Genomic DNA, 12,547 nt, shown 5'->3' on the forward strand with positions numbered 1-12,547 from the left:
CGTTATTGACTCGTATTTGTTGATATCTTCATCAACTACTTTATCAAGCAAAATTTTGTTAAGGATTTTAATTGCAATGAGAAAAAGAAGCAATGCAATTGTCGTTGTGTCATCAGACGACGACGATTTCTCTGCTGTTAGAACTCGTTCCTCGTCAATTTCAAAGTTGAATAGTAGAAATTCGAAATCGACAACTTCTGCCGCTAAATCGACTAAGAAGAAGGCGCGTCTTTCTCATTCTCTCTCCTCTTCCGCCCAATTGTTCTCCAATTTCGACGAGGTGAATTTCATTTCATTCACTTTGCTGTTTTTTGTTTGCAATTTTTTCGAATTTAATTTCACCTTTTGTATTAAAATGCAGTGCAAATTTCTCTCTGGAGGTTTGGCTGATGATTTTGCTGGGTTTAAGGTATCTACTGGTATGCTTTGCTCATTTATTTGTTCTATTTTTTTTAAAAAATATTTTTTATATTTTAAGTTTGTGTTTAGTCCACTCGTTAGTCTTCACAACATGATAATCTGGAATAACACAATGAAAATATGAAATTGGCTGATAAAGAATTAAAGATACTAAGGCTTTGTTTGGTTTGATGGAATACGTTTTCTGGTGTAAAATGCAAATGCATATTAGTTTTCCTTTGTTTGGTTTGATGGAAAACAATTAAGCTAAGAACTTAAGAAGGGGAAAATGGAGATGTTGGGATTTGGGAATGAGAGAGTGGAGAAAATGTTTGGGAAAATGAGGAACGTCCTTTTCCTTCAAAACAAATGGAGCCTTAAAATTTCTAATAGTTGCTTTGTGGATTATGCTATATACTAGAATGTTTGTGCTTCTTTATTTTCTATCATTAAGAAGGAATGTTTATCAGATTCGAAGAGGCTTGGCGGAACGGAGTCGTGGGTTGATAAGTATAGACCACGTTCTTTAGAGGAGCTAGCTGTTCATAAAAAGAAGGTAAACCTTGTTTATTAACTACTAATATGTCTTAATCCCAAGCTTTTCTTCCCCCTAATATTTGTTGTTGCTCATTCTTCTGACCTTGGTTTGCAGGTGGAAGAAGTTAGATTGTGGTTTGAGGAAAAGCTGATGATTTCAAAGGTGAATCGGTGCTTGGTGAAAGCTTTTGTGATGTTGCATCACTTGTTCCGCTGTGTCTGTTAATGGATTAATACATGCTAGTCTTATTGCTGCGAAGAAATTCCAATGCTATACTTTATTCAATCTATAAGAATTTTAATTTGTTTTCCTCTATAGTTGACTAGTTTCTTTTGCTCAAATAGTCACCATCAATTCTTCAATTTTCGACTTCTGTCTTATACTACCTCCATCCAGATCTTCATATTACGAGTTTAAATTACGGTAATAATGTGACCATAATTTCCGGACGGAGGGAGTATATTGGTTGCAATTTTTTATTGAGGGAAAAATAAAAATTTCTACTATCTTTATTTATTTAACTAGATAGTGAGATCAATTTTTGAGTTCAATATTTGTCCACAACCCTGTGGACCATGAGGATAGCTTAGTTATGAAGAACTGCATTAGATCCTTTTTCTGACGTGCCCTACTTTGTGGTTTGTCTCATTGTCCGTCTTTTGTTTGAGAAGTGGGTGTAGTTAACTTTTTAATTTGAATTGCAGCAAGGATCCCAAAACTATGTTCTCCTCATCACTGGCCAAGCTGGAACTGGAAAATCTGTATGTACTTTCTCTACCTCGTTTACCTATCCGGCTATTCCCTCCTATTTACTAGCGTGCATTAAAATCTAGCAGCCACATATTATAGTTGCGAGATGTGAAAACTTATAATAGTAATTTTTAGGTGTCATTATAGAGTTGTTTGATTTATATTAATCTTGTGTAAAAATGCTCACATAAATTTATTGTGACAGTGTCTGATTATCTGATAGAGTTTGCCTTCCATTTATTGCTTTTTTCCCCGCCATAACTCGTTTTGGTTACTTCATGATCATCAATGAAACACAAATCTCTGAAGAAGTATTCAGTTTTAGTTGATAGATATTGCAAATTTCTTTCTTCAAGTTCATTCTTTACATGATTGTAAACTGCATGGTGTGATATAGGTGGATTGTGGGTCTATGTTGTCCGTGCTCCCACAGTTGGAGTTGTAGATTATGGAAGGCCTTGATAAAGGAACAAATTAAAGAAAGAAATCTTGTCATATACTCCCTCTATTTCAAAATATAAGGCATTCACGCTTTACAAAAATTTGCTTTAACCACAAATATCTCTCAAATACGATAAATAAAAATTATACTGTTGAATTTGTCTTGAAAAATACTATAATAATATTATTTTTTAAAATTTTTTATCAACATAAATTGAAAGTAATTAACGGTCAAAGTTCGACCTCGAACATCTTGCGTGCCTTATATTGTGAAACGGAGGGAGCACTATTAAGTGCCATCTGAAGTGCATGTTATTTGGAAACTTTTTGGGGCTACCTGTTCTTACTTCTCTTTGAACTATTGATTCTCGATATCATGGAATTTTGAAACATTATTTTTCTGAAAGTAGATGGGCGTCTTTACATGCTACTATAATAGGATATTCTGTGTTAGCTTAATCGAAAAGTTGAGTTCACTTTACATCTATTGTTTGTCAGTAGTTCACTACTATTGCTTCATCGTGCTGTGGATGTACTCACGCTTACCTCTTCAATAACTTATGGATTAGCTGTGGAATCAGATGCCAAAAAATTTATTTGATCATGTGCTGATCGGCTAATTTTGTGAGTAGGCAACTGTTCGTGTTGTTGCATCTCATTTTAGAGCGGAAGTTTGTGAATGGAATACACCTACTCCTACAATTTGGCAGGAACATGTTCATAACTTGAATACAGGTATCTCCCTGCTTAAGTCTGTCATCTATCCAAAAATAGTCATACCAGAGGTTTAACCACTTCAATGATCTTTTCTGTTCTTTCTATAACATCACTGAATGTTTCTACGTGTTGCTGATGGTTCACCACACATATTCATAAATATACTACAGTACAATTTTATTTATTTTAGGAGTGGGTGCCAGAATTATAAAAGAACTATTTAACGTAAATTTAAGATTGATGACATGCTAGCTGAGTTCTTGGTTGAATTATATGCCCGCTGTCTTTGTTTAAAATCTATATACTTTGTACTTTTGCACTATTCATGTACTCCACTTTGACCATTGTTGGTGATTTATGTGTTAAGAAAAATATAATCACGTGGGATTTTATAGATTCATCGCAATATATATTTTTCATAATTTTATTTATTGATACTCCCTGTGTCTAGAATACTATTTACACATAATTTTAGGAGATAATTCATTGTGTGGTTATTTCTTGCTTTTTTAATGGTCAAAATGTTGGCATTGGCAAAAGTCAAAATTGTGTAGTTCTTAAAAACAGAGAAATATTGATTTATCCATTGACAGAGGATAATTTTAGTTGTTAAAGCTAGTTGCTGTTCTTTTGCATTGGTATTGAGCCAAGCAGGGGTTAGTCTTTTTTCAAAAATAGTTAAGAATTCGTTAAAAATCTTCTTGCATATATTGTTTTATAATTATTGCACTGCTGCATCTTTTTCCCTATAGTTTAGCATAACAAGTTATTAATCTGCCTCTAGGGATGCGTTACATATCTAAGTTGGATGAGTTCGAGAATTTTGTGGAGCGAGCTAGGAAGTATGGGATGCTTTCATCATCATTTACCGGGTCAAGGCAACCCATGATGCTCTTAATTGAAGATCTTCCTGTAGCAAATGGAAGGATTGCTCAAGGAAGACTTCTCAATTGCTTGCAACCTCTTGTTAAATCAGTACAAATTCCAACAGTGATCTTGATAACTGATTATAGTGCAGCTGACTCTGCTGATTCCAGCATGCGCTATTGGGAAGAACTTTCATCATCTCTAGAGAGTGCTGGGGCCTGTAAGGTTGCTGTTCCTCAACTGTATTTTTCTTTTCTGGGTGAAGAGGGCAATGGGTTGGGAAGATTATTTTCAGTGCAAATCATAAATAGTTTACACTATTTCTGCTAATTTTCAGATGGCCTTCAATCCAATAACAGTGAATTCAATTAAAAAGGTGCTTTCTAGAATATGTAAACAAGAAAAGTGCGACACAAGTTGTGAGCAGTTAGATTTAATAGCGAATGCAAGTGGAGGTGATATCAGACATGCTATCACGACTTTGCAATATGCTTGTCTTAGACAGGACAAAAAGGTGCTTACATTTTCTGAGGAATGTACCCCTGATATAGAAGCTAAATCACAAGATCACAGTCCAGAGGATGCTGGATCTTCTCTTGCTTTTGGCAGGGATCAGACACTGTCTTTGTTTCATGCCCTTGGGAAATTTTTACACAATAAAAGAGGCATTGAATGTTCCATGTCACATGGTGAGGATCGATAATTTCTGAAGTTGTGATTGTTTGCCTATTAAAATTGCTGAAAGTATGGTGTACAACTGTGATGATAAGGAGCAATCTACATGAGTTTATTCTTAATTGGTGGTTGAGTTGAGTAGTGAATTTGACTGTCCGAGACCTCTTTTTTTTAATGTTTATTCCTTGTTCTTTTTTCTCCCTTTTCTCTGGGTTGAGCTGTGGGGTGGGATCGTGCAAAGGATTACTGGGGTCTGGGTTACATCGATCTGAGTAGTATTGTCAATGATATTCTATGGACTTCAACTCTCTTAGCTCAAGAATGATAATTTGCCAGCAGCGTCTTAGTGTAATTGTGCTTGTTCATCTTTTCAAAATCATAATGTCGTTTATGAGGTATCACTATAAAACCTATTATCTCATTCGGGATTCTTTTATCTTTTTCCAGTATCTACGGGTTCACCTTTTCACACATTCACTTCAAATGGAGGAAATTCTATTGTCTTTTTGATATGTACAGTGGACAAAAGCTACATGGCTCATTGAACTGGCTGCATTTCTTATCCATTTTGAAGTAGCCAACACCTCCCCCACCCCCCGAGTTATTGCAGCCTTTACAGGGGTAAAATTGCATATATATTACCCTCATTACCCCACATAGGGCTGGAGCTTCTTTTAGAGGCTTGGGGAAATCTTTTTCTGAAGGGCACCATGTTGTTGCTCTATGTGTTTACTTTATAGCTTCTCTATAAGCATCTCTTTACATCCCTATTCTCAGCCGTGCTATATTTTTTTACTATCCACTCCACCCCATCCCCACTACCCTTTTTTGACAAAATTGGATCAAAGGAGAAAGGATTATTATTGATCATCTCTTTTTGCTGTTTATGGCAAATCAATTCATTTCCTAATGCCTTCACAATGTTTGTGATGTGCAGGTGAAGATGGATTTTGTTTGAAAGAAGGGTTTACAAGATTACCTTTGAAGATGGATTCCCCAGAAAAGGTTCTTTGTCAAGCATATGGGCAAGCAAGGCCAGTGGCTGAATTTCTACATGAAAATGGTGCCTTTATCTTCCTAAAGAATAAGCGCTTATTTACTTTGTGGCTATTGTTATTTGTTAAGTTCTTTTGAAACAATTAGATGTTCATGCATGATCAGCTGATCAGCTCCATATCTATCAAATATTTTAGCTTCTTCGCTCCACCTTCATAAATATTTAATCTTTCATCCCTTGCTGAAAAAGCAAAAGTGCTTTTGGGATATCTAAAGATGAGTTGCTATTTGAAAATATGCAGGTTTGTCTTTTGCGGTGACAAATTTCAGTATGCTTATGTGAATTTGGGCCCCTAGCCATGTTAATTTACATTTGATTCCCTTTCTTTTACTTGCTCAAATTCTTCTTTCTTATTTTTGGCATTCTGTTTCTTCATTCTACTTGTTGTATTACTGGGCTTCAAGAAGAACAGGTTCAGGTTGATTTGTGTCCATGTGTGCAATTCAATTAAGCAATAGAATTTCTCCTGTTGCTTTCTATTACTTTCTTTTGCTCTGCTGCATATTGACATTGACACCAAGATATAGAGGTACTCTTAAACTACTAAATGCATAAGGGATCAAGAAGTGACTTCTAAATAAAGTTGACAAAAGGTAAGCCTTAGGTGTTTGCTTTTGTTATGCCAAGCTATGGGCTCTAAAGACTAACTAGTGCCTATTTTGTCTGTCAAGGTATAAATTGGTGAAGCTATTCAGAGAAATTTTCAGTACATGCTGCTTGTTTCATCTTGCACCAGTAATGAAATATCACTTTCTATAAAATTATAGCATGCCGATGTTGTCAATATGAACGTGCGTTTGAAGTTGGGTAACTTGCTAGGATAGATGGTGAAAATTTCAGAGAAGATAGATTTTATTGACCATTGTGTTTAATTTGTTAATGCAGTTTTCTTCTGCTTCTTTTCCTTCTTTTCGGCATAGTCAGACCAGAAAACAAAAGCAAAAACTTTAGGTTTCGTAGATGTAGGTGTCTTTCAATGACTACTCTGACATATCTTTTATCCAGTGAACTTTAGGTCAAATATGACTTTACCTATGCAATCAGTGAACAGTTGCATATTTAAGCTGCTTACTACAGTGTTGCTTGGTTCTGGCTTTTCCATGACTTTTTGTTGGTAATTTGAAGTCTGGAATCAGGGGCAGGGAAGTCTTCCCATGCAAACTCTCTCTCTTAGTTAAACTAGTTTAATATTCATTGCAGAACTGATGTTTTAATAAACGATTGAAGTCTGGAACCTGGGGCAGGGAAGTCTTTCCACCAAACTCTCTCTCTTAGTTAAACTAGTTTAATATTCATTGCAGAATTAATGTTAATAAAGGATTAAACCTTGCTTTTCTCTGAAAATAGAACGTTATTCTACTAAATAATGTGTGAGGGTTGTCCTAGCTTCAGCTTAGGATGTAGAATAGCATCCCAATTCCCAAGAAGCTCGGGAAGTAACACTCAATCCTCACTATCTACATGGCTTATTCTCAGGAAGAATTTCTGCGTACATGCGTGTGTAAAATTCATGTGATGTTCTGAATTTTGCAATGCTAAGAGTGTATATGGTGAATTACACTACGTTTCTGGCGTGAAACAGTTGCTCAAATGTCAGTCTCTTCAAATTTTCAAGCGACCAAATTTAACAATTAGCTAATTCATTTGTGCATTAAATGTATATTGCTCATATCTTTTTGGGTCAAAATGGATATTGTTCTCAGTTTTTGCACATTTTACTGCAGTTCTAGATTTTCTCCACCAGGAGGCGATTGAAGATGCATGGATCGTGGCGTCATATTTGACTGATGCTGACTGCCTTCTTTCTTCAGTTCATCGATCATCTGCTAGAAATTATGAAGCAGAGAATGTTATACAATCAGCCGCTGCCTCAGTAGCTGCACGTGGAGTGCTCTTTGGAAATGCTCATCCTGCCCCTTCCAGGTGCAAATGTATTCATGTACATGTATTGCTTTAGCCTCTTAGTATATTTCATGCAGACTGCCGTGCATACATCTACTTAATTCTGTACCAACCGACCCTTTTGTATGATAGGTGGCATTGTATTCGCCGCCCTATGCTTTGGCAGGCAGAGAAATCAACAAGGCGTAATATGGTGAGTTTTATCCATCTTGGTCTTGTTATGGTATACTTGAAGCACAAGCTCTGGTATTATTTTTATAAGCTGTGGTAACGTATGCAATGGTTTATTTTTAGTCGCTGCTGGAATCTGATTTTCTAATCATTTCTATGTTTTCAATAGCTATTTAGCACCTTATTACTCCTAATTTGCTGTCTTTTGCTGACAGAGTAGGGCTTTTATGTACATTGAAGTGGGCCCTATTCGCTTTTGTTTTATGGGTTTATCTTCAGAGTGTAGAAGGCATAGAACAGCACTTGTTTATATTCTTGATAAAACCCCCTTTTCTCCTTCCCTTTCACAATTCTTTAATTTTAGAATTCATGAAATATAACGGTTAATAATTAGTCTCTTGACCCTTCTCTGGTTACCTAAGTCCTGCATAAAACCTATTGCCGTCAACTCCCGTAAATGATTTTGATCAATTCTTAAATTTGTCATGGCAGCTTGAGATGGAGAGGCAAAGGCTTGACCATTGTTATGGTCTAGGCTTGTCAAATGTAACTTCTATCTGCACCGACTATAGACCGGCACTTAAATGGCTTGGTTATAGAGCATCTTTGTCTTTTGAGTGTTCTGATGTTAACGACAGCTTACTACAAGATGATGAACTTGATCAGATGGATTCCCAAGATCAATCTAGTGAGCTCAACGACGACGAAATTGAAGAATGGTAATTACTAACTTGGAGGTAATGTATTTGTGGAGACACAATCTCTAATCAGATACTAAACTGCTAATTCAAGCGAAGTATTTCCGTCTATGATGGTACTTCCTTAAGTGTTAATATATGTTCCATTTCTTGAGGAAGCAAATCGTGAAGGAATGATTTTGTATTTAGTAGGCTGTATATAGTAAAAGTTTAGCTTGAACAGTTGAACTGATGGCGAGTCTCTTAATGGTGAGTTGTTTATATCCGATAGTTCCGTCTCATGGCTCTTAATATCACGGTTAGGTTTGAATGTTTATTGTAGCCAATTTTTGGACATTTTGAGATGGGTATTGGCAGCATGTAATTTTGCAACTTTTGCTGCATAATGTGCAGAAAATTCATTTAACATTTTACTGCCTTCATCTTGGTGATGTCACATAATCACTGCTCACCCATGTAGCATGGGTACTTCTTTTCTTTTAGGTCATGTACTCGTACCCGCACCCGTACCCAATACGATATGTATCATGTACGGGTATGCGTACCCTTTCCTAAAATTTCAAAATCTTGCCGTTTTCTATGCCGTACCCGAAACTGCACACGTATATCCGTCTATGAGCAACCTAGTTGCTCACTGTATCACTGAATAGTTTATGGTGGAAGGAAGAGGCAGTATTGATGTTCTTCTGTGCATCTTCCTCATTTTACTTCCCTGGCTTTCCCGAGTCTCAATTGACGTTAACTTGAATTACGTTTTTGTCCTGTTTTTCCCGCCAAATCGGTTGTTTGGTGAAGCGGCTTTCTACTCTCAAATCAAATTTACTGTTTATTTTGAGTAAGATGAGAATTAAAATTTATTGTTAGCTTAGTCTTACCATTTTACTTTTGGAAATAAACTTATACTCTTTTTTTTTGGTTAATAGAGAATCCATTATCCAAAAGGCTTTTTCTATTAGGTTACCTCACATTTTATGGCATGTTTTGTAATGTAATAATAGATGGTTTGGGATAATAATTTTTTTTTTAACAACGTTTGACTTCTTTTCTTGATGAGGATAGATAGCTGTGTACTATCTCCGTTCCTAAATAATCTATACACTTTGCTTTTTATTAGAATCAAAGCAAAAGTAAAAAAGTAGGAGAGAGATGAGAGGAATTATGAAAAGTGGAGAGTAATAAGTACAAAAAGTAAATAAAAAAATAGAGAAAAAAAAATGGGGTAGGTGGGGGGATTTAAGTGGGTTAATGTATTTGGTGAGGGATCACAGAGAGATAAAAGTGGGGAATAATGATTGAAAATTTTACCTTATATAGATAAAGTAACAGTGTAACTATTAAAAAAGAACGACGGTAAAAGAAAAGTATATAGATTAAAAGGAATGAAGGTCATATGATTTAATTACTTTAAAGAGGATGAATATGGGTGCTTGGGCATGTTTGCATGAAAATGATGACGAAAATGTCTTTGGGCTTGTTCTCTTCGGCATAAAATAGCGGAATTGAACTGAACTAAACTGAATTGAACTGAACTAAACTGAAATGAATAGTGATATGTGAGAGTAAAAGTATTGTCCAGAGCTGAACTAAACTGAGTTGAATTAAACTAAACTGAAAGTAAGATGGGTAGATTAGCCTCTTAGCCATGCCCATAAAATGGATAAATTGGGGTTGATGTGAGGCTTGGCTTTGAGAAAATTGCTCTAGAATATGATTAGAGGTGATCATGGGCCGGGCCGGGCCGCGGCCAAAAAAATTTACCCATTGATCGGGCCGGGCCGAATTTTTGTGTCCAAAGCCCGCTATTTCGGGCCGGGCTTTTGCGGGCCAAAACGGGTCGGGCCAAAAATAGACTAAAAAGTCGTTTTTAGCTTGCCCAAAGCCCGCCCAAAAAAAAAAAAAACGACCGGGCCGGGCCCGGCCCGCGGGCCGAAAAATTCTGCCCAAAACCCGGCCCAAAAACGGGCCGGGCCAGCGGGCCGGGCCAAAATGATCACCTCTAAATATGATGTCATGGGTCTTGTCAAATACTTTTTCTGTTTTTTTATACATGTTAAATAGAGAAGGGGATTTAAAAAGGATAGAGAAAAAAAATATAGGGGACCACTATTTAAAAAAAACATTTGGTAGGAAAAAAGTATGGATATTTTAAAGGAGAAGTGGAGGATCATCAACTTTATAGTAGTATTTTAAAATCTTTATGATGAAAAAAGATTCATTTATAATATGTAGCATCTATTATTACATTTTCATTTAAGGAAATGTAACATCTATATATAAAAAAAAAAGTAAAATATGTCAATGGAAATGGGTGAGCTTTGTCAAGTATCTTGTTGCTAGGTGGGATTTTAGCATTGTTTCTAAACTTGTATGGAGTGAAAATTTTCTATAAAGCATTATTGCTTTGGCTGGCAAAACTTAATTTAATCAAACTCCTTAACACATTCTCTCAATATTAATAGCTGCCAAATACGTCCCCATTTACATCCACTCCATTCCAAGCCCCCATCTATCGAATATCATTGTCCAAGTGACATCGAGTAACAGGTAAACCAACTTGCCAATAAGATCTTAGACTGCAGTTAGATTTTTTGCGTTACATTTAGGCTCCGTTTGGTGGGCATAAAACGTTTTTCTGGACGATTGTTTTCCTTTATTTTTAATTTTACATTGTTTGGTTGGCAAAAGAGTGTAAAACTATTTTTCCTTAGGTTAAAATTACTCTCACAATGATGGAAAACCATTTTCCCTTCAAAATGAAGAGAAAACTGTTTTCCTTATCTCTCTTGTACATTCCTCTCATTACCTTCTTACTTTCCCTTTCATTTTCCTTTCATTTTATCATTTTTTATACATGGAACCAAACAACGGAAAACTAATTTTGAAATTGTGTTTTACATTGTAAATTGTTTTCTATGAAAACTATTTTACACTGAAAATGTTTTACGCCTACCAAACGGAGCCTTAATAATTTTCTCATTTTAACCTGAAAAGTTGTAGCTATATATATGGCCTACATTTAATATTTGTGATTATATAAATATATTAAAAGATGTTCCTAAACAAAAAACGGTAATACATGGCGCTCTCCTTAATAATATTTTATTTCATGTAACATACACTAAAAAAACAATATAACTTGTGTGGACCCGGTTCACGTTAACATTAGTGGGCACCAGGTAAAACAACGTATCATTACTAAACAATCCACTATATCATGCGGAAAACCACTATATTATGTAGAAACTCATTATATCATTTAGACTTACACTATATCATGCAGAAACTCACTATATTATTCAGACACACTCACTATATCATTCAAACACACACAATATCATACAGAAACTCACTATATCATTCAGACACACACTATATCATACCTAAACTCATTATATCATTCAGACACACTATATCATATATAAACTCATTATATCATTCAGACACACTATATATCATGCAGAAACTCACTATATCATTCAAACACACACTATATCAAGCAGAAATTCACTATATCATTCAAACACTCACTGTATCAATCATTTCATATGTTAGAACACGTGTCATAGTATATTATATATACGCAACTTAAATCTTCCTGTATGTTAAAATATTTTAATTAATTCCTCTATTATATCTATAATTTCACATTATGTTTTCCGTTAATAAAATATACTATATATATAAATTCACTATATCTTTGCAGAACTCACCATATGAAGTTAATATCTTACCAACCAGGCGCACACTAAGTTTAGTGTGCATCGGGTCCATTTGAGTTTTTTTCTAAAAAAAATTAGAAATTGCATAATATAGGTTTTGAACAGTGACCTCAAATTCATAAACTAAACTCTAAACCACTAGACCAAATGATATTTAGTACTATTATTGTACAATATTAATGAATGAAAAATTTTCTTACCTGAAGTATAGCACGAACCTAATAACTAGTTTTTATATGAAAAGTCACATTTTATATTTGTACTTTCCAATGCAAACACTTTTTTCCAATGCAAATACTTATCTTTCCAATTACTATAGATATTTGAGATAATCCGCACATGATAAATTCCTTTATTCATATGTCAAATGATAAACAAGCACTATAAATTGAGACGGTAGTTATATTATGCTACAACTAGAATTTTTTGCACGCGATGCGTGCTTGAATTTTTTTTCAAAACAGAAACTCGATTTTCTTCGGCATAAGAGTCAAAATTTCAACATTAATTAGACATACGAAGTATAATTGTTTTTAGTTGCAAAATTTGATTGGTTTAGTTTTTGTCACTCAAGTCTCTCACCATTCTTTATGTTTTTTTTTTTTACTTTTCA

The 12,547-nt window shown here is 35.0% G+C and overlaps 1 protein-coding gene across 2 annotated transcripts in view; it reads left to right on the forward strand.

The window, feature by feature from the left end:
- The window catches only part of LOC104895311 (cell cycle checkpoint protein RAD17), a 9,841-nt gene extending 1,218 nt beyond the window's left edge, over positions 1–8,623 (forward strand). The window contains exons 2-13 of one of the 2 annotated variants that reach the window (XM_019250088.3): positions 1–280; positions 362–419; positions 870–955; positions 1,052–1,099; positions 1,642–1,698; positions 2,761–2,863; positions 3,630–3,937; positions 4,050–4,401; positions 5,325–5,450; positions 7,169–7,367; positions 7,479–7,539; positions 8,010–8,623. In XM_019250088.3, the coding sequence (XP_019105633.2) occupies positions 77–280; positions 362–419; positions 870–955; positions 1,052–1,099; positions 1,642–1,698; positions 2,761–2,863; positions 3,630–3,937; positions 4,050–4,401; positions 5,325–5,450; positions 7,169–7,367; positions 7,479–7,539; positions 8,010–8,240 (1,833 nt within the window). In that variant the 5' untranslated portion in view covers positions 1–76 and the 3' untranslated portion in view covers positions 8,241–8,623. Of the gene's footprint in view, positions 281–361; positions 420–869; positions 956–1,051; positions 1,100–1,641; positions 1,699–2,760; positions 2,864–3,629; positions 3,938–4,049; positions 4,402–5,324; positions 5,451–7,168; positions 7,390–7,478; positions 7,540–8,009 lie in introns of both variants that reach the window. The other variant, XM_019250089.3, reaches the window with a different exon arrangement.
- The last annotated feature ends 3,924 nt before the right edge of the window (positions 8,624–12,547 follow it).

The sequence above is a fragment of the Beta vulgaris genome, chromosome 6, assembly GCF_026745355.1.
Source record: "Beta vulgaris subsp. vulgaris cultivar EL10 chromosome 6, EL10.2, whole genome shotgun sequence".
NCBI lineage: Eukaryota > Viridiplantae > Streptophyta > Magnoliopsida > Caryophyllales > Amaranthaceae > Beta > Beta vulgaris.